Below are 24,736 nucleotides of genomic sequence, written 5' to 3'. Positions count from 1 at the left end.
AATGAAAAAGGGAGCAGAAGAGAGTGAAGATCGTGTGGAAATTTATGACTGAGAAATGAGAGCAGAGACGTATGTGAGGCTCTTGAACAAGAAAGGAAGGAAGAAAAGGGGTTTGGGGTGGGTTGGGGCGAAGGTGACTTGGTGGGTGCAGTATTCCGCAGAAGCTGGCATGGGAGAGTGGAGATTTGGATAATAGTGACTGACACTTCCCCACCCCAAGTGAAGGTCGCTTGGTTTTATAGTAAACACTCAATGTTATGTATGTATTTTATTTACTTCCGCCGTTGTCTTTATGACCTGCATATTTCTGTCAGCTCTTGTTTCTGTCAGCTCTGTCCATATTTCTGTCAGCTCTTGTTTTCTTGTAAATTCCTTGTTAGGTTTTGTGTTTTTTAGCTACCCGACAATCTTCTCTACACAATGGGAGGATGGGTTCAGTTAAAATACTGCTAGGCCTTTCCTGTTTTCTCCCCCACAGTGAGGACACACATGTGAAGTGTTCTGTGTTGTCTCATTCATCTCTTATTTCCTAGGTTGCAAAAGAGTTTGGCTTCAGGAATAATGGCTTTTCTGTGTACGTCAATAGAAACAGGACTGGTGAGATCACAGCATCACAGAACAAATCCCTCCATCTACTGAAAATCAAGTAAGTTCTTGACAGAGAATACCAGGGATGCAGAGAGAACGTTGTACAGTAGAATGTGCCTTACCCCTTTTGGCAAACCTGTCTAATTTCTCCCTTCTGTGCCTATGTGGTAACTAATGGACAACACTACAAGCTTCAGTATTCCCTGCAATTGTCCACTGTCACTGAGTCACCAGGTCAATGCTCTGGAACTACTCTGTATGAAGCCTGTCAGGACACTGGGGGAGCCGCCTCCTCTCTCTGAGCATACTGTCTCCAGGGCAAGAAGCCTACACAGCTTCGACCTTCCTGGGTCTGACCTCAGAGCATTCGGCATTCCCTTACCCACCGTGCTTCCCGCAGCAAGTCTGCCCGGGCGGGGCTCCTGGGGAAGCCAGAGGGCCCTGCACCCCAACTCTGCAGTCAGACGTGACTCTCAGCCAGCCGGCAAAACAGAAGGTTTATTAGTTAACATGAATACAGCATAGAACAGAGCTTGCTATTACAGAAATCAGTGACTTTCAGCCAATTCCATCTTGGGGGGCTGTGGGGGGAAGGGAGCCCAGAGCCTGGCTCTGGTCCTCCCCGACTTCCAAGCCAGCCCAGAATGACTCGCTTCCAGCTGCCTGGCCCCTGCCCGGCCGGTCTCGGTCTCGCTTCCTGAGCCAAAAATCACGTGGTTGCATCCCCCTCCTGAGTTTCAGGTTACAAAGAGGCGGCTATAGCATCATGCAGGCAATGGAGCAGCCTCCGCAAAAGTCACACCCCCTTATCCTCACCACCTAGGAATTGGTGCAATACACAGGGAAACTGAGGCGCACACCCCATTCATGCAAAACAGTAAGACACACACAGGTTCTCATACAACATAACAAGGGAAAATCCCCACTTCGTCACATTTGTGTCAGGTCTGTCACTAGTGACGAGGCAAATTGGATTGGTTTCAGTATCGTGGAAATGTGGGCTACCAAAAGTTACTGTCTGTGGCAGCCCATGGTAGTCACCTAGCTTAGGGTTTTATAGTGCTGCCCACCACTGTAATAAGCCTGTACCAGACTCCTCTTTTGCTCCTCTATAGCCAAAAGGGAATTGCATCATTTTTTCCTCCTCCCTATCTTCTGCACTCCTCCACCCACTCTGCATTGCTGCTGGAGTCCATTTCGAATGAGCCAGAGCTCCAGCCCTCCCTAGTCAGAGATTATTGGCAATCTTCTTTCAGCCCACCCATCACCTTTTCTAGTGTGGGTGTTGGTGCAAAAGGAAGGGCACCAAACAAAGTTAACTCATTTGTGTTCCATAATAGTGCAAAAAACACCTTCGGAAGACCCCTGACTACAAGTGTAGGCAACCTAGTTAGCCCTTTGCCCTGCTGAAGCTGTTGTTTCTCTCCTTTTAACCCCTTCCACTCTGTTCTCTTTATTTTTCTTTGGCTCTGTTCTTGGTGAAAGCTGCCTCTTTATTTTGCTGGTGCTAGAGGCAGAATTCAGCACCAGTGTTTGAGGGCATCCTGCAAATGGGCAAAACAGCAGGCGCACTAGCTAGCTGGCTAATGAAATGGCTTTGGAAGCTGGTTGTCAGTGTTGTGCTAGGTCATTTATGCTACTCGTGTCTCCAGATTTCAGGTTCTGGTACCTGGGAAGCTGTGGTAGATGAGCATTAGTGAACGTACGTTTTATAGTTACATGCCAGTAAGGAAGCTTAGAAATTTCACCAGGTAACTCAGACAGAAGCCGTAGGTTTCTCAGAGTGGATACAGTGAAAATTACGGTCAAATGAGTTATTGCTGAAAGAAAGGGAGGTGAAGATAATGTATCTTGAACTTTACTCCAACCTACAGAGCGGACGCTTTCCTAATGGCTCGTTTGCCCCACTGTGTATGTAGAAAGTTAGGCACGTTCCAAAGCAGTGCTTGTTTCTCTTTCTCTTCACATAGGCATGGTGATATGTTGTTCCTCTTCCCCTCGAGCCCTGCTGGCTCTTCCTCTGAGAACATGGACACCTCTATCTCCCAAGGGCTGTTGCGCCCCTTGGGGGTCCCTCACTTGGTGGAAGATGAGATCGACCAGTACCTAATCAAACAGGATGGGAAGATTTACAGGAATCGAGACCAGCAACTGTAAGTACTACTGTGCTTTCTAACTAGATTCTGTAGTGCTGACCTCATGCTTGGTGGTTGTTAACATTTACAATAATGTCCAGTAGGAAACTGATAACCAGTAAGTGTGTTAAACGAACAGCCTTCCTTCTAAACCATACACCGCTCATTGCCCCCCCCCCCACTTCTTTGGAAATATGCACAAGGAAAAATAGATTTTGCTGTTATCCTAGAAAGTTAAATCTGGGCTCTGGCAAGCCAAGGGTGCAAGCAGATTCCAAACCGTAGGGCCTTTGCCAAGAAGGACCTGCTGACAGCCACAACCTGTTTAAACCAAGGTGGCTCCAGCTGAAGTGCCTCTGATGATGATCTCTATTCCCAATCCCTTTACGGCTATACAGATTAAAGTCAGCACCTTGACTTCTGTTTAGAAATGTACTGGTAGTTAGTGCAGAGTGCGGAACAATTCTGGAATATGCTCCCAGTGTGACACCTGCCTAATAAGCAGCGGGCTGCGTTCTGAAGTAGCTTCTGTTTCCGTATGGTTTGTGTGTATTTCCTGTAGTGTGTGTTACATTAATCCAGGCTTGAGGTGACAGGCATAGATAAACTGTGGCATAGTCTGGACCCCACATGAAAGCCACAAATGGAAAAAAATCCCTTTTAGCCAAGGCTGCTACCTAGGCATCCAGGAATAACAGAGGATCTTGGTTGCAATGGATCATGCACGCCTTTGGTCAGGTGCTCTGGTTGTTCCCCCAGCCCACTAATGTTCCCCCTCATGCTCAGATTAAGCCACCACAGCTATCCCTTGTTACAAGATACCTGTGTGCTTGGGGGGGGCTTGTACTTGCTGGGAACCTTTGTCATCTGAGGTCCAGCATTCTTTATAAAGGCAAAATGACAAGAGTCAAAGGAGTGTGTGGAAGTGTTGTTTACCGGCTAGCCCAGGGGACTGGGAGTCAGGACTCCTGGACACGATGCCTAGCTCCCTTCCTGGTCACTGCAATAATTTCTTGTGCCCTCTGTTTACCCTTCTATAAAATGAGGATATCTGCTTAGCTCACGGGAAAGTTGAGACATAGTGTTTATAAAGTGTGTTTAGATAATCCTAGCCCTTATATATAGTGCTTATTAGTAGATCTCAAAGTGCTTTACAAAGGAGGTACCTTTATCCCCATTTTACAAATGGGGAAACAGAGGCATGTGGCAGGAAGTGACTTGCTCAAGGTCACTCAGCAAGCCAGTGTCAGACCTGGGAATAAAACCCATGTCTCCTGAGTCCCAGTCCAATGCTTTGTCTGCTAGACCATACTGCCTCCTGGTTTTGACTGAGAGGCGCTCTGGATGAGCAATGTAGTATTTGTTCCCATAAAAATAAACATTCAGGTATTTTAATAATGCCTTAAATGTAAACACACCTTAACAAAATGTTCTCAGGCCGGGTGGTCACACAGCATTAATTGGGGAAAAGATATGGCAATAATTGCCAACACTGATTACTATTTTCACTTACCCTCAGACTTGGGACTAGATCCCTCTTTGTGAAGTAACTTCTCAGAGGTGTTGAGCAAAGATTTAAGGATGAGCAGGACTTTTTTAACCTGAATGCCCCACCCGGCCCTGTTATGTTGTCTTCCCATATGGTTTGATCTTTAGTGCTGCAGCAGAAGGGAAGATCAGAAAGGCGTAGCCTTTAAATGGAAAATATTGTCTAACCTTTTCGAGCGGATGATAAATGAGGGAAATGGCACATTAATCTTCAAACAAGAAAGGCAAAACTCTTCACTTCTTGGTTTAAAAAAACCCCAAACCAAAACCTGGGTTTAATGTGACCACATTTTTCAAGAGAAGAAAGGTATTCTTAGCAGGGAGTCAAAGCACAATGACAGATATTTCTGATGATAAAAAATGTATGTCCAGGGTTGTGTTTGTGGCTGCGTATCAATCTAAACTTGATGGGAGGCTGGCATTCTGCTGAGTGCATTAGCAGCCTGTAGTGGTCCTTTAACGTGGGAGATAATGTTCATACAAGCTTATTAAAAGCAGTGCTGCACTGGCTCCCATCCATATCCTCCTAGTGAGAGCCAACAGCCATGTTCATCTGCTGGGGTTTGCTCTTAAGAACCAGTACTGACCAGTTCTTAATGCCCTAACAGAGCTCCTGTGGGTTCTAAGGAGATCACCTCAAAAGGGGATTTTTCCTTGTCTTAACTTTTTGGCCCAACAGGATTTTATCAGTTAGATAAGGGCATATTTCACTGTGTTCCAAGAGCATCCTTATGTAACTGATAAAGGATGAGTGTGTTGGTCCTCATTTCTTTAAAGTAATGCAGCCTCCCCCTTCCTCTCCCCCCCCCCCAACACCGTAAAGCATTGTATATCTGAGTTGAAACACTGCCCTGAATCAGAGTTCTACAAATTCAAGGATTATAATCTGAAGCCTGTGCATAGAGCTGTTTAACTAGTGGAACAGGTGTGTTAAGAATGTCTGATTGTGACCTCAGACTTGTAGGTTAAATCCAAGATCTTGCTCCCAATGTATGTGAAATTATTTTTGATTCCCTCCTCTCCCCAATGTTCTATCTCACAGTGTACCAGTAGATGCTCATGGCCCAAATGATTATCCAAACATTCGAAATCTCTACACTATACAAAGAGTGTAAAGTCTGGCATGGAGTATCTTTCCCATTATTAAATGTGATCTTTTGTTTCTCTTCACACAGATGTCGACATGGCCCTTTGGGTAAATGTGTGCATTGTGTACCACTAGAGGTAAGGAGTCAAACTACACACTTTAACCATCACTTATTTATGTTACTTTCTGAAGTTAAACTTCTTTCTCTAAACTCTCTGTACCTGCTTAAACACTTTTTGAAGCTTTGTAATGGTAGCAGTTCTGAGAGGCAAACTCCTTATGTGTTACCTAAGGCCTCCCGTTCACACCAACAATAGCTAAAGAAACAAAGTTTGTCCTTTGGCTATAATGCTGACCTAGGATTTATCATGATTCATAGGATCATAGAATATCAGGCTTGGAAGGGACCTCAGGAGGTCATCTAGTCCAACCCCCTGCTCTAAGCAGGACCAATCCTGAATTTTTGCCCCAGATCCCTGAATGGCCCTGAAACGATTGATATCCCTCCCCCCCAGGGCATTTGTTTTTCTTCGGTAATGAATTTATCAGAAAATACTTTTAAAAGCCCAGGCAAACTTTTGTGTGAGAGGTTTTATCTTCTCTCTTCACTTTCATTCTGGATCTCTGTGCCTCTCCTTGCATTCATTTCACTCTCCTTTCCCCTCCCCCATACGGATCTCAGTGCTTCTCCTCAGATTTCTACTGCACCCTATTTAGATTGAAAACAACCATAATGACAACAGATACTCTCAACTGTTTCCCTGGTGCATGCAGAAATGGTTCCCCCCAAAAGCCTACCCAAGTGAGTGTGGTCTCTTCCACCCCATGAGTTCCGAACATTCTTTATTAGGTTGTTTGATCAGCTGGTCTTTTTATTTGTCATTATTTTAAAAGCCTTGTGCCTTTGAGGCTAGCTGTGATTTGTGGAGAAAATCTGTGTTTTGAGCAAGTATGAAGCAATATTAAAAATAGTGTGAAGTCCCAGTGGTTCTGTCACATGAAACAGGAACTGCCATGAAAAAAAGCCCAGAGTTTCTTGATTGTTTCCACGCCGGGAGCCAGTGGAAAGTTGAATTTAGAACACTCATTTGTTCAGTGATCAATGTATTATCAGACAGGTGTCTGACCTGGCTCTCCTTTGTGTGGATTTTTTGGCAGCCTTTTGATGAAGATTATTTAAACCATCTGGAACCTCCTGTGAAGCATATGTCATTCCATGCCTACATCAGGAAGCTGACCGGAGGAGCAGACAAGTAAGAAACTCACTGCAATTAAGGGAACCTTGTAGCTACAACAAAGTACACAAACCTTGCATGAGTGTTGTTGGTAATAGCTATTATACGGTAACCCTGGGGGATATGAATCCTAAGAAGTAGCTTCACTTTCAACTGTGGCAAGGTAATTGCTTACAAGCAGCATTGCTGAAGTTGGGAGGAAGATCAGGTAGAAGGAAGAAAGGGCACAGTATGATCAAGAAGCCAGGAGTCGACCTTAGGGCGGGATGGACAGTGCTTTGGTGGATCAGAAGAGCTTTTAGACAAAATCCACTTCTACTTTTCAGTTAAGTACTAAGATTTGTAGAAAATCAAAGCTCAGATTCCCTTGGGGCCTAGATCCCCTCTGCCACGGACTCCCTGTGTGACTTCAGGAAAGACTCTTTGCCTCAGTTCTCTGTCTGCAAAATGCGGGTGACAGCACTTCCCTCCCTCACAGTGGGTTGTGAGGATAAACTCGTTACTAGTTTGGGTACCTAGATAACAGTCGTTATGAGGCCCAGGTACGTACCTTAGGCGGAGGAGGTGCCGAACATACTATGTACTTCTCTCACTCAAATAGCCACTGGATGTCAAATGCAAACCTATGGCTGCAAAGCAAGGCCACAAACTGACGTGGTCAGCAGCATTCTGTGCAGGACAGGTCTCTTTCCCTGGAGCTAAGGGCTGGGAACCCATCAGTATTATAGCATGCCTTTCCTTTAAAGAGGAAACAAGTGGAACCTTCCCCTCATACTGTGGGGAGGTTGTCTTGCTGAAACGAAACTTTCAAGCATGGATTCTTTCATTTTAAGAGAACTCCAGCTTGCACAAAATTTTGTGCACATAAAAGGAAACTAATTTTGGTCGTGCCGTGTAACACGTTCCTTCCCATGTGCAATATAAACTGTTTAAACTACAGCCAAATGACTTTTATCTGCATTTCTGACACTTTTGCTGGAGCCACCAGTTTACTGGAAAGTTGTCCAGTAGTTGGAGCAGAAGGGCTAGGACTCCTGACTTCCATTGCTAGTTCTGCTACTGAATTACTGTGTGACTTTGGACAAGTTGCAGTATCCTATAGAGGTGCACAATGTCTGTTCTGTGCCTTGCTCGATCCTGTCTAGGAGGCAGAAGGTATTCTAATATGCTAAAGAAAACCCACCTTTCTTCTGATCTTATTCAGGGGGAAGTTCGTTGCACTGGAAAACATCAGCTGCAAGATTAAATCTGGATGTGAGGGGCATCCTCCCTGGCCAGAAGGCATTTGCACCAAGTGTCAGCCGAGTGCTATCACTCTCAACAGACAGGTGAGTCTTGGCATTGACTGTGCTGAGGTCTCTTTGTTCTCTACACAGAGAAGCTGTTATTTACCTTTTTTATTTCTGAACGGGAGAAAACATCCAGGAGAACAGCCATCTTGGTGTTTGGGAGCCTTTGCATATTGTCAGTTGCTAGGGAAATGGCTGGTTAATGTCTTTCGCTGCTGCAGAGAGAGACTCTGAAATGTGCTGGGTTCAGTAATTTCCCCATAGTGCAGAGGAGATCTGCATGGACCTGAACTGGGATGGTGCTTCTCAACTCTTCGCCCACATGGGACCCGAAAAACCACTTGCAACTTCCTGTTGCAACCCATTGAAATTCCATCGTGTTTTGCAGTCAGAAAGGATTGTGGGATTATTGGCCTAGCAAGAAGCCAGAACTGATTTTGGGCGCTGGGTATTCTGAGTGCTTTCCCCTCACCCTGCCTGCACTGTGTTCTGCTCTGGTGGGCAGGGATGTGTGGTGCAGCAGCAGGAGCTTGGAGCAGGGAGGGATAGAGCAGTCGTGGGAAGGAGGAGTCAGGGAGCAAGCTAGCTGCCCCTTCCCTCCCCTTGCTCCAGTAGGATTCTGACTCTTTTTCCTTAATTGTTGGGGGACACCCCAGGCAGGTCTGGAGAGACATAAGTGGACTGGAAGCAGGCAAGCTAGTTGATTATATTGGTCTGGAATCAGGGCGTTGGCCTAAAGCACTCTTGTTTTCTATCTAACAGAAATACAGGCACGTTGACAACATAATGTTTGAGAACCACACGCTTGCCGATCGCTTCCTCGACTTCTGGAGAAAGACAGGGAACCAGCATTTTGGGTACTTATATGGACGATATACAGAGCACAAGGACATCCCTCTGGGTATCAGGGCTGAGGTAGCTGCCATCTATGAACCTCCACAGGTAAAAATAACTCAGCAGAAGAATGTCGTAGCTTTATTTCTGAAAGATGGCAATCAGGGACTGGGGAACCCACTTTGTTCAGGACATCACGTGATGTTTCCTGCAGTAGATCCTAAAGGGAAACTATCAAGATAAATATCATATATTGTGAGTAAATGTCTGTGTTAATAGTGACATCTTAGATTATTACCACTGAAATTACCACTCAGATTTGCTTTTCACTGTTTGTGTTATATGATTTTTAGTTGCCGAAGCACAGGGAAGTGCAAAAGGAAACAAAGTGCAAGTGACTTCCTTAGAATGGGTTTGGCTTTCAAGTTCTCTGTGAAATTTTTTGGGTTGCAAAGGCTTCAGTGGGGAATGTTTGTTTCAAAACATGCTCATAGAAATATTTCTGTTGCCCTCAAATGTTGTAAAAAGTCTACAAAACCAACGTTTTGGGTCAATATTGCATTGTTTCTCTTTATTAGATAAGAATCGGCCATATAGAAATCTACTGTAGCTATGTGGGGGTGGGTAGGTCTGTTTGGAGCAGAATACCTCAAGTTTTAACTTTACACTGTCTTGGTAGCCTGCATTTTAGACGAGAGTAAATTAGGGTTTGATTTTACCTGACACTGGCTCTCTTTCTGCCGTTATCGTTTCAAGCTCTGTCAAGTTTGATGATGAGCCGGCCAGCACCTTGATGCAGACTGTTCCCGTGCACTACCTTGACCCCCACTTTCATATTTTAACTTCTACTGTGGTGTTTTGCGTCTTTTGGTTGTAAACGTAAAAGTTGTAAAAGTCACTAGGTGGCGCTAGTCACTGCCTAAGAACCCTTCCGGCCTTATCTTTAAAGGGTTGGACCTCAGCCTGTTTTAGTGAAACCAAATACATAAAATAGATTTTAATATAACTGAATCAGACCTTAACAAGCTGAAGCTGTGTGCGTTGAATGATGTAATTGACAATGTCTAGTGCTATAGAGAGACAAGTGGGGAAGGGAATTTCTTTTATTGGACTAACTTCTGTTGGTGAGAGACAAGCCTTCAAGCTACACAGAGCTCTTCCCCAGGTCTGAGTAGCTCAAAAGCTTGTCTCTCACCAACAGAAGCTGGTCCAGTAAAGGATATTCCCTCCCCCACCTTGTCTCTCTCGTATCCTGGGATCAGCACGCCTACAACAACACTGTATAGTAGTGTCGAGTATGAATAGTACCTCAGGAGAGCAGTGTGCGAGGGCATTCAAAAATCTTAGGCTGTGATTTTTAAGTGCCTGACTTCCCACTGATTTAGAATGGAACTGAGCAGCCAGATTTAGCCTTCGTCTACATTACCACTTTTGTCAGTCAAGGTTGTGAAAAAACACCCCCCCGACTGACATAGGTTTCACTGGCAAAAACATAGCCACCGCTGCTCATTGGGAGTGGTTTAGTTACGCTGTCAGGAGCGCTTTCTCCTGCCAGCAAAGAGCAGCTACACAGGAGACCTTACAGTGGCGCAGCTGTGCCTCTGTAAGGTCCATAGTGTAGACGTAGTCTTAGTCTCTCTAGCAATGTTAAGACTAGCAAAGGGTATTGGAGGTATCTCCTTGTATAGTTGCTCACTGAAGGGCTGCATTATACACAAGGCTTCATCATGTAACATGGCGTCTGCAAGTAAGGGTACAAAAATGTGAAGCTGGAGTGGTATTTAACTTCTCTTTTTAAGGACGAAAAAGCCCGCTAGGGTTATAATGAAAAGCAGCAGGTGTTATATTTCTGTCAAGCCACAAGTGCCTTCAAGTCATGTTTAAAAATCTCCTTGAAATCCACACAATCGAGGAAGCTGAGTGTTAAAACTTTGGCATCTGCATCAGTTTCAATATTGCAACATAGAAAGAGAGATAAAGCCTGCCGTGCCCAAAGACAGATTTTTAGATCAAGTTTGACTCTTCACGTCCCGTCTATTGTGAATTCAAATTGTATGTGTTTAGTGTGTGATAGGCATAGTATGTATATGTACACACCCTACTGAGGGAGGTATGGAGCATGAATTTCATTAATCCTGATATTTGTCATTGGATTCACTAGGAGTAAAGTCACAGTCAGTACTGAAAGTATCATTCAGCTCTTTGAGAATTGATTACTGCATGCGCATGTGAATAGCCTTTCAAGCCTTTAACAACTCTGCTGGTTTTATTAAATGCCAGCACAGCCAAGCCCAGCTTGTTGGCACAGTGTCATTATAAGCCCTTTATAGGGACACACAAAAGCATTGGAAGCCAGTGCAGCTTGTAGTGTCTTTTCCAGCACCACGATGGTGTGTAAGGTAAAAGCGAGGAAGCGTCCTCCACTGTCCTGGAGAGAGAAAACTCTGCTCTTCTGTCTGACAGAGCATCTCAGCCCCGCTCCTCCCCAGCCCAAAACCCAACAACAAAAACTCCTGCCTTTGAAAGCACATCCAGATGGCTGAATCTTGTTTTCCAGAGCTGAGAGGAAAGCCTGAGTGTGCTCTTGGATTCACCAAGATCCTTCCTATGTGCTACTCTAACATTTGAACAAACACAACATGAGCCTAGACTTGCCAAGTCGAACAGGGATACAGAAAAATGGTCTCCTCTATGCCTTTCTCTAGAAGTGCTCCGAGACCATAGCGATGGGTTCAATGTGTAATTGTCTATATAGAGCCCCTTTGTTCTTGCTTTGCAGACTAAGCCTCAGGACTCCTGTGAGGTGGGCATAAACTGGCTTTCCCAGTGTCCTCACAAGTCAGTGGCAGAGCTGGGAATGGAACTCAGTAGCTGAGTTCCCAGCCCCCTGCCTCACCTACTAGACAATCTCTCTTGAAATGGTCAGAATGATAGAAACTGGTTTGCTCTGGATTTTGAATGTTCTGTTTTATGAGCCAGTTCTGTTGTTTGCTTACAGATTGGCACACAGAACAGCCTGGAGCTCCTAGAAGATCCGAAAGCCGAGGTTGTGGATGAGATTGCTGCAAAACTTGGCCTGAGAAAGGTAGGAAAATGTTCCTGGCTAACATGTGTCTGGGACAAGGGGTTCTTGGGTCTCTCTCTGCAGCAGTGACTCCTCTCACATCGGTTCTCCCTGGCTTGATGGGGTTAAATTAAGGCTGGGCACATTTTGAAATCTAGCTTATGTTTACTTGGGGCCAATAGCTCTTATGCTTCCAAGTGTTAAAGTAAAATAAGAATTTTTCTCTGTGCATAAATACTGAGCAGTACAGCAGGGCTGTTCCACTCAACTCAGCAGTCCTCTGTCTTGAATGACATCAAAGGGATTAGAAGAGTATCAAAGGGATAAGAAGAGTAGTTGAAACCAAACTTCTCCTTGCTTTCCCCTCAGATGAACACATTCTGTAACATCTCTGGCAGGTGCTAATTTGGCATAGTTGTGGTTTGCGTTTTCTTGCGGGTTTTATTCTTTCTTTGAGATGTTGTGTGGAGTTTTTTTTGCTCAGGATTCCAGCTATCAAAACCACAGTGCCTGTTTCTCAGTATTCATTTGGGGCTATATGTGGCAAGAATTATCTTGTGTACAATTTAGATGTGGAGTTCAGCTTTTAGTCCTTTATGTCTCTTGTATCTGCAACCTGTCAGTGATTTAATCAAGACACATGGATTTCAGTGTCCTCTGTATGCAGATGACTTTCAGATCTATATTTAATTTTCCAGGCTGTCTGAGGGTATCACTCACAATGCCATGCTACCACTAAGTATTGAATGTTCTGAGATTTTCTGATGTTGAATATTTTCAAGCTGGAGGTCTTGCTCAGAGGCAGGAGTACTCACACGTCTGTGGTCAGCTCTCTTGCTCTCTCAAGATAAAATCTGTGTCTTACTGCCAGTGTCTGAAGCAAGGAATCTGTGGATGTTATTTGACTCCAGTTTTTTCTTTGTTCCTCACATTGGTTCTGTTAAAATCACCAGGGTTAAAAATTACTGTTACTGACTGTTGGCTGCAGATCTGCGGTGCATGCTCCATCTGTTTCATGGCCTCCCTGCGAGTAGCAGCATTTCTTAGTTGAACGGCTTGATATTGGAGAAGTGAGTTGCAAGGGAGGATTTGAATAAAGAGTATATCTGTAGTATATGAGCAGTGAAAAGGTATGAATAAATTGCTTCTCTGAGCAGAGCAGGCTGGGATTGGGGCTACTTTAGAATTGAGTGGGAAATGTTAGCTTTATGTTAACGAGTGACTACTAGTGTCAGAAAATGAAATCACTGAGACATGGTGTCATCTCCGGGTGTTGCTGATGCTGTTTCATTCTGAATATTGCACAGCAAATGGCTTTTTGCTGTGGGGGAGGTGAAGGAAGGCCTGGAGCCTCCGGGTTTTTCCATGAAAAAATTCCCCAGCAAGACATAGAGAACTGCAAGTCCCCTCCGCTGGCTAGTTGACATTACAGATGTGTAAGTTGTGTTCAGATGAGCACTACGCATCTGGGAGAGTCATTTCCGTCGGGTGCTGCACAGCAGGCCCTCACAGGGAGGCTGGAGGAACATCTCGTACGAGTGAAAGAGACTGCCTTTTAAAAAAAAAGGTGGGGGGTTGTTTTGTTTCAATTCAAAGGTTGGCTGGATATTTACGGATCTGGTCTCTGAAGATACACGGAAGGGGACTGTTCGATACAGCAGAAACAAGGTGAGAAGCAAGAGCATCAGTAATTACTTTCTGTATTTATTGTTGTTTATAGAGCATCATAAATGCAGGCTCCGCCCAGCAGAATCCTGCCCTGAAGAGCTGAAACGGATGACACAAGTCTAGCCAATGCAGTGTAGGGTGGGGTGTGTATGTTGGAATTACATTGTTTCATGGTGCACCTGGCTCTTCAGAGGCATTTGAAGGAGTAGCAGTGTGATCAGTGAATGCTGATTGGGAGCCCACCACAAGCATATGAAGCAGTACAAAGTCTCCTTCCCCCACTCCTGAGACAGAAAGATTAGTTAAGAGACACTTTGGCAGAGTGTAGGGAGCAGGAGCAGGTTCACGTAAGGGGTGAGACTTTGGTGAGCAAATCAGAATTGCATCTTCTGGAGACTGCATTGCTGTCTAAATAAACCTCAGAGTGCTTAAAGTGTAATATTTGCATGGTGCTTTTTATCTTCAACCTTCCTGTCTCCTTGTGATGTGTCAATATTATCTCCATCTCCCAGATGGAGAAACTGAGGCACTGGGAGGGGAAATGATTTACAGGACAGAACCAGGATTAGGACTCTGGCCTAGTCCCCTGTATTCAGTCCTTTATGCCCTATGTTAGTAGTATTCCAGGCACAGCTCTCACAGATGCTGTACTCAGAAGCATATTTTTAGCAGGGCACCCTCAATGGCAGCCCAGTGAAATGGAGGTGGGGCACATCTCATCTTGCCGTGTTTTGGTTTTGTTTTTCCCTAGGACACGTATTTTTTAAGTGCAGAAGAGTGCATCACTGCTGGAAACTTTCAGAACCGGCATCCCAACATATGTCGCCTGTCTCCAGATGGTCACTTTGGATCCAAATTTGTCACTGTTATGGCTACAGGTATCAACTGGCACAGAGTTGCCCTTAAACCCTCGTTTCCCCTGGGATTCTCTCTTGTGGTCACCCCAAAGGAACATGCACTTCTTCCCCATCAAGCTACAGGCTGTCCTGACCACCTGAAATCTTTCAAACTGTCTCCCATCAGTCCTAGTAACAAGTTTTAGGTCATTCTCAAACCCATCAAGTACAATAGATTTCCCTTACTCCATGTTTCCCTAGGCCCCTTTAATGCTGTTAGGACCAATGGAGTGTACACCCCCACCCACACGCTCTCTTACTTCACCTCCATAGAATTTTCAACCAGGAGTGAAAAGAATTAGTATTAACAACAAATACCATATGGTGAAAGGGTGACGGCTTGTTTGTTTCTTAAACGTTACAACCTCTCTTAAAAACGTGCTCTTGAGATTCCACAAAAAACAGCAGCCCGAGTCCCTGGCTAGGGGGTATGGACTTGTGGAACTCGAGACCCGATTCATAAAACAGATTTCAACCAGTTGAATGCAACTGTGCTCGGGGAGGCACTTCTCTCTCAAGTGCCCTATCTCTTTTTTAGTTACTTGGAGCTAATAGAATTATAATACCTAGTGCTTGCATCACGTGCCACATCTTCAGAGCATTGTGCACTCAGTAACCGTGCGTCTCTCCAGTGAGGTATAGAATGAGTATTGACGCATTAAGAACTGAGACCCAGAGATGGTGACTGGCCATGGGCTGCCAAGCCAGGACTTGAACTCAGGAGTTCTTTACTCCCTGTCCAGTACTCAGTCCGTTAGTCCATGCTAATTAACCTCTTCTACGTTTAGCTCCATAGGAAGAGTGGAAGAGGCCAGAGTACCAGATAGAGCACTGCTGTGCATGAGAAGTGGCTTTGACTTCCCCGCTCTTGCGACCCAGCAGCGGCGATGTATTCTAGACAATTTGGGGAACACCATTCTCTAGCTCCCAAAGGTCTTATGTACAGGCCCCGTAAGCTGAAGCGATGGAGGCTGCAGTACTGGGACACAAGAATTTTGGGGTCTTGAAAGTTACTTGTGATGGTTCACTGTAAAGCCAGGCACCGTTAATTCCCTCAAGTATCCATCAGTGAGAAACAGATACTAGAAAAAACCTTCAAAGTGAAATTCGGAATCTTCCTAAGCGTGTGAAATGTTTTTGTTAACTAAATAAAATATGTAAAGTAAAGCATCTTGCAGGCTTCTGTCACATGAGATTTTTACAGAGACCCTCTGAAGAGTACAGTAGAATACTCTGATACATATGGCCAATTCATGGAGGCATTGGCATGTGCTGGGGAAATTACAGCCTTAAAAGTTCAATCTGCCATTCGGTTCCAAGATGACACAGATGTTTTTGTTTAAGGTTTCCCTGAACCAGGTTCTGGGGGTCTATTTTAAACAATGAAAAAAGCATGAATTCCAATGTAAAGAACCAAAGTGCAATATTATATTGCCTCCTCTGAGCCCCAAGCTTTATAGATGTTTCTGGGGCCTTTTTCAGTAAAAGGTCCATGTGATCAGACAGCTGCCTCACACATTCCGGGCTGCTAAACACATTCATCTTTTCTTACAAGATAAATGTGTATATCCCTTTTTAAACAAGGTGTTTTACTGAGGAAATGGTGGTTCACTTTGTTCAGGCCTTCCTCGTGTCTTGGCCCACGTTTCATTTCTGGGAGTGTTTGCCCCAGAGCAGAGTGAGACGAAGGCTAGAAATCAGAGGCTAGGAAATGAATGTTTCCTTTTCTGATCATCTGGTCCAGATAATTTCCCATCACGTTTCTGTACAAGCACTTGGTTTGTTCTTTGTATGCAGTATAAATGTAAATGTGCGGTTTGCACCATCAACATTGCCTTTTTAAGATCCCCTGCATGGATTAATTTCACTTCACAGCGTCCTGCTTCACAGATTAGCAACAGACTCTTACCATTTATATGTGCCTAATTTTCTCTCTGATATCTCATCATGTTCTAGTAGCGGACAGCCTGCTGATGCTTAAACTAGCCAAATTAAAGCACTGATTTTGTGATCCATGACAAAGCCACCTGAAGCTAGTGTCTTGGCTTCTGGTTGTGTGTGTCAGAATTCCCCTGACCCATCCATTCCTGGCTGAGAAAATGCTATGCTTTTGCACATAGCCATGTTTGCCAGGTGATCAACCTAAGTTGTTGTAGCCTGGAATTTGTTGTGTAGATCTTAATTCCTAGTGCACAGAAATAAAACAGGACAGTAGGAACTATATTGTTGGTTTTAATTTTGAAGAGTTTTTCTGATGAAGAGGGAGGCTTGCAAGGCACCAAGGTTGAAATCTTGGCCTAATTAAATAAATGGCAAAACGCCCATTGACTTCAGTCCTGCCAGGGTTTCACCCCAGAAATTGAAACCATTAGTTTAGCTATGAAAATGCTCTTGAAGCAGGGTGCAGCATAAAGTAAATATAGGACATTTATGGGAATGCCTGTTTAAAAGTACTTCCTAATATAGAAAACCATGGACACAACTTGCATTAATATCTAAAGCCAATGTCATGTTTAATCTGGCTGTTTAAACCATAATGCTGTCCAGGGGTGACTTACAAAAATAAATCAATTCCTCCACTGGAGTGGTTTAAAAGTTACTTTCTATTCTAGGTGGTCCCGACAACCAGGTCCACTTTGAGGGTTACCAAGTCTCTAATCAGTGCATGGCACTGGTACGGGATGAGTGCCTGCTGCCGTGCCGGGATGCACCAGAGCTCGGCTACGCGAAGGAGTCCAGCAGTGAGCAATATGTGCCTGACGTATTCTACAAGGTAAGGGTTATGACTAAAGATAACAGCCAAAGTGTGTGTGAGAGAGAGCAGGAGGGGTAGTTCTGCTGAGGGTCTGGAACTCGATGTATCCAACTCAGTGACAGGACGCTTTGAGGTTTTGAACTATTTTCGGTAGTAACCGTTCACGGCATGTCCACAGGAAGCAATTGTGTAAGCTTAATTTCCTCCTCCTAAAAGTGCTGTTAAGGTTTCCAGTGCAGTAGTAGGCATTGGCTATCTAGCCTATAAATGAGGTCTGCAGTGATGCACATAGGGCCTGTAGCAGGCACTCTGAATTAACCACATCTTCTGTGTTTATTGGCAGTGGCTGCCACGCTTCTCTGTTGACTTTTAATCCCCTGCTGAGTGTATTTGCTTCCTCCTCTCCCCAATTACATTTACACACACTGTGCACTGAAGCAAAGTGAGGCACCAAGTTAAAGCTGCAATAAAAGCAGGTTCCTAACGAGATGGTGAGAATTTACTGTATGTAATACTTTTATAAGACACCTACAGAACAGCATCAGGCACTCTACGATAACACACTGAGCAGGAAAATGGAAAATAAGGCCCAGTCTGCCCAAATAGAGCCGCCAACCAGAGGAGAGAGAGACCGCACATACCCCAACCGAAGGGGAACAGTAGCCTGCAAGTACAAAAGCAGGGAAGGGAAGGGGTTAGTAGACTTTAAAAAAAAAAAAAGCAGGGATGGGAATACATAAGGACGGCCACTCTGGGTCAGACCAATGGTCCATCGAACCCAGTATCCCGTCTCTGACAGTGGCCAGTGCCAGAGCTTTCAGGGGAGTGTACAGAATAGCCGTTCTGGAGATAGCCACCTCTGTCTTCCCCTCTCAGCTTCTGGCAGTCAAAGGTTGAGGGTCACCCCCAAGCATGGGGTTGCATCCCTGACCATGCTGGCTAATAGCCACTGATGCACCTATTCTCCATGAACTTATCTAGTTCTTTTTTGAACGCAGTTATACTTTTGGCTTTCACAGCATCCCCTGGGAATGAATTCCACAGCCCTGGCTTTTCTCTCTCTGGTGGTGCAGTTAGTGCCTGGTATTAGGTCCTTTCTCTTGGGTCACATGATAAGCCTCAGAAGCCCCTCCTGATGCACAGTGGACTCAACCCACTTTCAGAGCAGGAATCTTCAAGAGGGTTAGGCCGTCAGAACCGTACGTGCAGTGTGGCATGCAGAAGCTCTGTCAGTAACTGGACTACTGCATGTTTGGATTCTGTAACTTTTGTTAGAGATGAGTATTCACTTTAGACATTTGTTCCGAGAGTTTTTCAAACCTCTTGCCTCTCCAGAATTGGGCTGGAAAAGTAAGAATAGGATCTCGGTGAGAATAATGGTGCTGCTTCTCAGAAATCTAGCTTGCTGTGTTTTGGTGCTTCACGAACAAGGATGGAGAAAATGAAGTTAACAGAGATACTTGCCAAGGAATTGGCCATCCATCATCCAAGCCAGCTATCTCATCTTTGTTTATATCTGATGTTTGTGATCTGGTCTGCTTGTGACACTTCTTCCTGTCATATTTGAGACTGTTCGTTAAGTGTAGGCTAGGCCAGGCTGCCTTGTTTGGCGCTGTTAAAATGAGGGCAGCGTACACCATTAGCAAATCTTGCAGAAATACTTTTGTGTGCCCCAAAGTGGTGCTGAGTGAAGATCAGGAAACTGCTGATTAGTGAGTTGCTCTGCACGGTTTTTTCCTGTCAATACCACGCTATTGGCTTGCCCTGATGCCACCTGAAATTCCAAAACACCTTCCAGCCACATCTCTTCATCGCTCTAGCGTCTTTCCCCATTTATGGTGCTTGTAAAGTGTGTTCTCACCAATGAAGCTGATTCTAAGTCCATTCTAAGTCCAACAGCATACAGGCAATTCCCAAAGGGTGCCCAAATGGCCAACTGAAGGTCTCCCTGGCACCTTGTCGGAGGCCATGGGCTGTGCCTAATTTGAATAAATAAAGCTGGTGCAGTTGCGCTTGTCTTGAAAGTGAAGGTGCAGCTCCTGCTGACTGCCGATCCCTGCATGCAGTATTCTATCTCAGAAAGCAACGACTCAGCTCAGGTCACGGAGGAGCATTGCACTGGCCACAGCCCATGTCTCCACGTCCAGAGGCATTGCAGAATGCTGCGTGCTGACGTTCAGAGTCGCAAGAAGCCAGTGTATGTTCCAGCAGGTTCGAAACTCTACTTTTTAATCTGAAGCAATGGAGGTAAACGAAGTGATCACAGATTACTCCAGCATTCTGTGGAAATTTCCATGAACCAGTGATTCATTGGGTCAGTCTTCAGAGTATTTCAAATGTTTTATAACTCCTACCCATAATTGTCTTTTTCGTTATGTGCTTCAGGAAGGCTTGAGGGGCGCGCTGGTGGGTGTAGTTGTCCTTTGAATTCAAACATGTTTGGCTCTAGTACCTTGACTTTTTCTGGAACATTTTTAAACTGATGGGAAGCTTAGTCACTTCTGGTTTTAAAGACCATTTGGGTCTCATTAAATGCAAAAAGGCCTGAGGTCAGAGACACTACCTCATAGTCACTGGGTGTGTGACAGCAAGCTTGGCGAAGCATTGCTTATGCATTTTGTTGGGAGCAAGAGTCCTGAGTAGATTTGGCCTTGCAGTGAGAAGACAAAGATGGTTAGTAATGTAACACCCTGGCCACACCTGTCAGCATGATAGCAGGAGCATTGCTCAAGCACTGTGGTCACCAGACAATGTCCAGCTTGATAATTAGTCTGTCTACCTTTACGCTTCAGCCTTTTGCTTCCTGCCCTAAGCTGTCGTGCAGGATTGCTGTGGGCTCTTAAGCAGCTGCCACATTTCACCTCGGTTGACTGTTTCACTGGTGAGCAAGAATAATTCATATATGTAGTGTGTGTATCAGCTTGAAAAGCACTTTAGGATGAAAGGGGCAATATTAATGTAAGTTTATTGTGACGGTTGGATGAGAACCAAGAAGCCAATGTTTGTGTAGTGTGGAATATATTTATAGAACAATTTAGCATCCGAATGTGGGAGGGGAAACTATTAAATTCCTGTCTCCACTAGTTGCATAAAAGAGTAGATGCATTTTAAATTCCTGCCAGTAGGAAAAGGTGACCCGTGTAAAGCCGGAGAAATATAAAGCGGCAAGCGTATTACAGTCTGCTCATCACATAAGGAAAAGATCTTGTATCTTTACTCTTAATATGTGTTGTTGATGTTTTTGAAAGGACTTAAGAAATTTCTCTGAGTTAGTAATGCTGCAGAAATAGAAGCCTATGTCAGGGATCAAAGCCATACAGCTGGGAGAAATTAGTTAGAGTGTTACAGGTTCGAGGACTCTGGCAAGCAGGCAAAGAGGTGCTTCAAGGCAAAATAACAGCTCTCTTCATTCATCAAGGCTTTCTTGTATGGCGCATATCAAGATGCATTTGTGGAACGGGGTCAGAGGCTAGCATGCCCCTCAGTGTGTTACAGCTGTTGCTGAAAATAAGATTCCCATGTGAACAAGTGTGACTTATCTCAATGGTCTATCAGCTGTAGACATGTCTTAAATATCATGAAAACAGGAAAACTGATGGCACCAGATTTGCTCTGTTTCATAAACCAAAGTATTTTTCCTTAGCCGCTTGCCTTGTGATTCCTGTATGTCTTTACCTTTCTCTTTGTATTGGCCTCTTGCCCTGCTACTCACAGAAACCATCCCATTAGCACTGGCAGCTTGGCGCTTTCTCTGAGTGGATATTCAGTCTGTGCGGTGTGAAAGCTGTAAATGTGTTCTGGAGTGAAAATCGGGGGCTTTCAGGACCAGGAATATAAATTACTCTGCTAAATAATTTTCTCATCGTGATCAACTCGAAAGGAAAAACCATCCCACTGGTAAACCCAGTGGTTCGAAGTGCGGGATTAGTGAGGACTATCAGGTGTTGCAGTACAACATTCTGTTATACTTCGATGTTGCAGAAAGACCAGTTAGCACTTCTCAACAACAGTAACTCCACGCAAATCTGCTCAAGGCCCCCTCTCTTCTCAATATGTAGACACACAATGGCTGTAATTATGATAACCAATCTCTCCTGTAGCTCGAGAGGCCAGGGTATTGTTAACCTCCTCCTTAGTTCATTTTCCAGCAGTATGGGCAGGCTAAAGATTCCACTTTGTATCAGGACTGCAGAAGGCTTGGGTTTATCCTAATATGTTAGAAGTCCCTGCCCTCTGTCTTCTGTCTCCTCACTGTTTTCGTGTATTTATGGGAAGTAAATAAGTGCATCTATCCATCTTGCTTAAGCTATGAATGTAACTTAAACATTGGGGGCCTGATAATGGGATCGAAGTCAGTGGGAGCGGTGGGTGCTCAGCACCTTTGGAAATTTGATGGTGTATGTATCCTTACAGTCATCTGGGTGCTTTGTGCCTATGTCCATTGCTGCACATTGTGTGTGAATGCTGCAAACTCTTCAAGCTGCCTTCACCTAGTCTGCAGAATTCATGGCTTTCCATTATCAAGCTGTCATTTTGTTGTGCACCCCAGCGAACCCCAGGCTGCAGCGCTGTCTTGGAGTCGGTGGTAGCACGGCAGGACTCTTATTTCATGGATGTCTCAACATTTCATCAAGTGGAGCAAAAAAGTGAGAGCTCTGAGTTTTATGGACCCTTTGAAGCATTTAAGTAGTCATGGGTTGGTACTTTTGTGGGACTAGATTCTTCTGTCAACTTTAGGCAAATACCTGGGATCTCAGCACAAACAAGAAGATGTCACATCTTGTTGTGTGTTACATTTTATTGTTGCTTTAATATCCAAGAAACTTGCTCTGGGATGGGGAAAGATTAAAGCCCTTTTTAATGACACTTGTATTACAAAAGGGACATTTCCCCTCATGCCAGAGATCAGTGGGTTGGTCTTTGCATTTGGACAACTGCTCAGCTTCGTGCAGCATCGGCGCGAGAAGCATCAGCTGTTCAACTTTTGTTTCCGTTCAAGCTCTGGAAAAGCCCACTCCATCCAGCTCTTGGAGTGACTTGACAGCCTTTTGCCACTTTTTATTAAGGCCAAATGGGATTACCAACCCCAACTTCTCCTAGCCCAATACCAGTCTTGGACTGGACGGTGTTACTGGTGCTCAATTTATAAATTCCCTCTCCTCCTGTCTGTAAAACTTGAAAGTCTGATAATTGTTACATACAACACGACTGCACCTCTGGCCTTTGTTAGAGGAATCCCTGCAGGTTATGATGACGGGAATTCTCTGAGCAACCAAAACATGGAGGAATGTTCTTGTAAGTGGAGAAAAGAGTGCTCTGCAATCCAGTTTTTGTTCTTCCTTTAAAACCTGCAGAAGGGTGCTGTGGTGACTGCTCTTTCCGGCCATTGCTCGGGAATGGCCAGAGAATGGACCAGGGGGTGTTTCCATCTTAATCTTAACCATCTTAACCTCATACCACAAAGGTTCTCCTCTTGTGCATGCCTTTGTTTTGTGGGAGGAGCTTCCTTGAATATAGAGTTCTCTGTCCCCAACCATGGATCGTTGTGGGGGAGGATGGAAGGACACTGGGTTTATTCTTCTTGCAAAAGCTTGCCACATGCAGAGAGTTCCCAGCAGTAAGAGCCTTGATAGATGTTCAAAGGTCACCCTGTCTCAGCTGGTAGGAGAGAGCTGTCCTACAGTAACCACCTGGTCTGTACCAGGAAGCCCTTCTGCCTCTCAGTGAGTAGAAAGCACATGGCAGTCCTTAGCATAGTTCAGAAAATTGGCTAGTTCTGTGCCCATAGCAGTTTAAATAAGATTAAATAATCAAAAGCAGGCCCCATGGATTTTTACAGCATCTTGAGTGAGTGTGTTCTCACTAGAATGCCGTTGTGATGGGAAGTGAAAAGTCTGTTGCTAGGTCTGCGCTAAGAGGAAGCGTGTGCATGTAATATGCTACTAATAACCACTTATATTGGCCTTCTCCGGGCTGTGAGTGTTGGAGCTGGGAAGGGCTTCCTTCAGGCTCAGAAATATCCCTGTGGGAAACTGCAGCGTTGCTTAGTAGAGACAGCACTGGACAGGGAGTCAGGACTCTCCGGGGTTCTGCTCCCAGTGCTGTCACTGACCTGCTGTGTGAGCATAGGCAGGTCTCTTCACCTCTGCCTCCCATCTGTGACACGAGGATGACACTTACCTGCATAGTGTAACACTCAGATCTATAGGCGAAAAGAGATGTGTAAGAGCTAAATAAACTTGGTCTAACTCCAAAGCAACATAAGCAGCGTAAACTCAGGGAAGATCTGATCATGAGGGAGAATATCATCAGTGTCAATGAGTCTCCATATTAAAAGGTTCTTCCCTTAGAGAATAAGGAGCCCTGGTCCATTTGTTGTTGTTTATTTGTTGTATGTAGACCCCAGGAGCCCCAGTCAAGGACCAGAACCCCATGGTGTTAAGTGCTGTACAAACACAGAACATAGAGACAGTCCCTGTTGCAAGGGCAATCTAAGTGTAAGACAAGAGACAATAGGTGGATACAGACAGAGAGGGGAGTACAAGTGGGATGATATTGGGCAGGATGGTAGGTGGTCTCAGATGACTAGCAATCCAAATTGCTGTCAAGTTTTTTTGTATGCATCATGGCAAAGGAGAGTTTGGAGTATTGCTCTCACCCTTAGTGCGTGGTTGATTGTACATACGTTGATCCATAGCGACTGAGAATCTGAACTCTTCCTGATCTGCCCTGTCCATATTGCAAGCCCTGCAGCCAGCTTGCCAGCAGAAGCATGAGAAAGTTGAGAGTAACTTCCTTGGTTAATGGGTATTTCTCCATGCTGATGGATTAATCATTTTCCTATTGGGAGACAGAAGCTGCAGTACCATTAGGTCAAACTGTTTCAAAATGTTGGGATTGCAGGAGCTGATCTCCACTCCTGTCTCTAGTATGATTCATTGCCCAATTCCTCTGGGGCCTATTGTTCGATTCTTGTCCAGACAGCGAGTAGAATTTGAGCCTTCATTAACTCCTTGCTGCCCTCCGTTTGGAGCCGTGGCTGCTAAGCAGAGCATGTGGCATTGGGAATCCCCGAGTCCTGAGTTACAGTAATAGCATACCACATATGTGGATAAAGGCTGCTAGGGCTCTGGTGACTGCCAAATTTGGAGTGATCTCGTAGCAATCCTCCCAGCTTGACATTGTTAGGGCTATAAAATATAACTGCCTAATAAAACTGTACCTGTGGGGAGGAGGAAGGTGCCTACTTCGTTCCACAAGGAGGGAGGCACAGACACTTCCTTTAGCTGGGGGGTGTTAGGTGTCAATTTGGTAGTAACAATTTTAGAAAATATCTTTCAAGCCTTAGTAGCATGACATTAAAAAGAAGGCTTTTAACATGGAAATCCCCAGAGGGGAAGATTAAAGCGAACAGGTGCTGGAAAAATGTTTCTGCATATTAGAACTTAATTAGATTTGAAAATGAATTCCAGATGGGCTAATTATGTGTGAGTTGTTGCAGGTTCTTTCTTGCAGGGGCAGGAGAGTGTTTGGGAAACTGATGTAGCTTGATTGGATTTGATTCCTAATTCTTGCAGTATTGCTGAGATCTAGACGCAGGCTGGCTTTCGGGCCCTGTGATCCCTCTGAAAAAGCTC

General features: G+C 44.7%; 1 protein-coding gene across 1 annotated transcript in view; it reads left to right on the top strand.

Moving 5' to 3' along the window:
- NPLOC4 (NPL4 homolog, ubiquitin recognition factor) overlaps positions 1 to 24,736 on the top strand; it is a 42,211-nt gene that overhangs the window by 6,467 nt on the left and 11,008 nt on the right. Inside the window, exons 3-12 of the mRNA XM_084647108.1 lie at positions 534 to 646; positions 2,559 to 2,741; positions 5,447 to 5,495; positions 6,517 to 6,611; positions 7,798 to 7,921; positions 8,645 to 8,824; positions 11,715 to 11,801; positions 13,377 to 13,448; positions 14,200 to 14,326; positions 16,957 to 17,117. Coding sequence (XP_084503234.1) covers positions 534 to 646; positions 2,559 to 2,741; positions 5,447 to 5,495; positions 6,517 to 6,611; positions 7,798 to 7,921; positions 8,645 to 8,824; positions 11,715 to 11,801; positions 13,377 to 13,448; positions 14,200 to 14,326; positions 16,957 to 17,117 — 1,191 coding nt within the window. The remainder of the gene's footprint in view (positions 1 to 533; positions 647 to 2,558; positions 2,742 to 5,446; positions 5,496 to 6,516; positions 6,612 to 7,797; positions 7,922 to 8,644; positions 8,825 to 11,714; positions 11,802 to 13,376; positions 13,449 to 14,199; positions 14,327 to 16,956; positions 17,118 to 24,736) is intronic.

This window comes from Lepidochelys olivacea, assembly GCF_965140295.1.
Source record: "Lepidochelys olivacea isolate rLepOli2 genome assembly, chromosome: 14".
NCBI lineage: Eukaryota > Metazoa > Chordata > Testudines > Cheloniidae > Lepidochelys > Lepidochelys olivacea.
The sequence above is the reverse complement of the archived record's forward strand: the minus strand, read 5'-3'. Positions and strand labels throughout refer to the sequence as shown.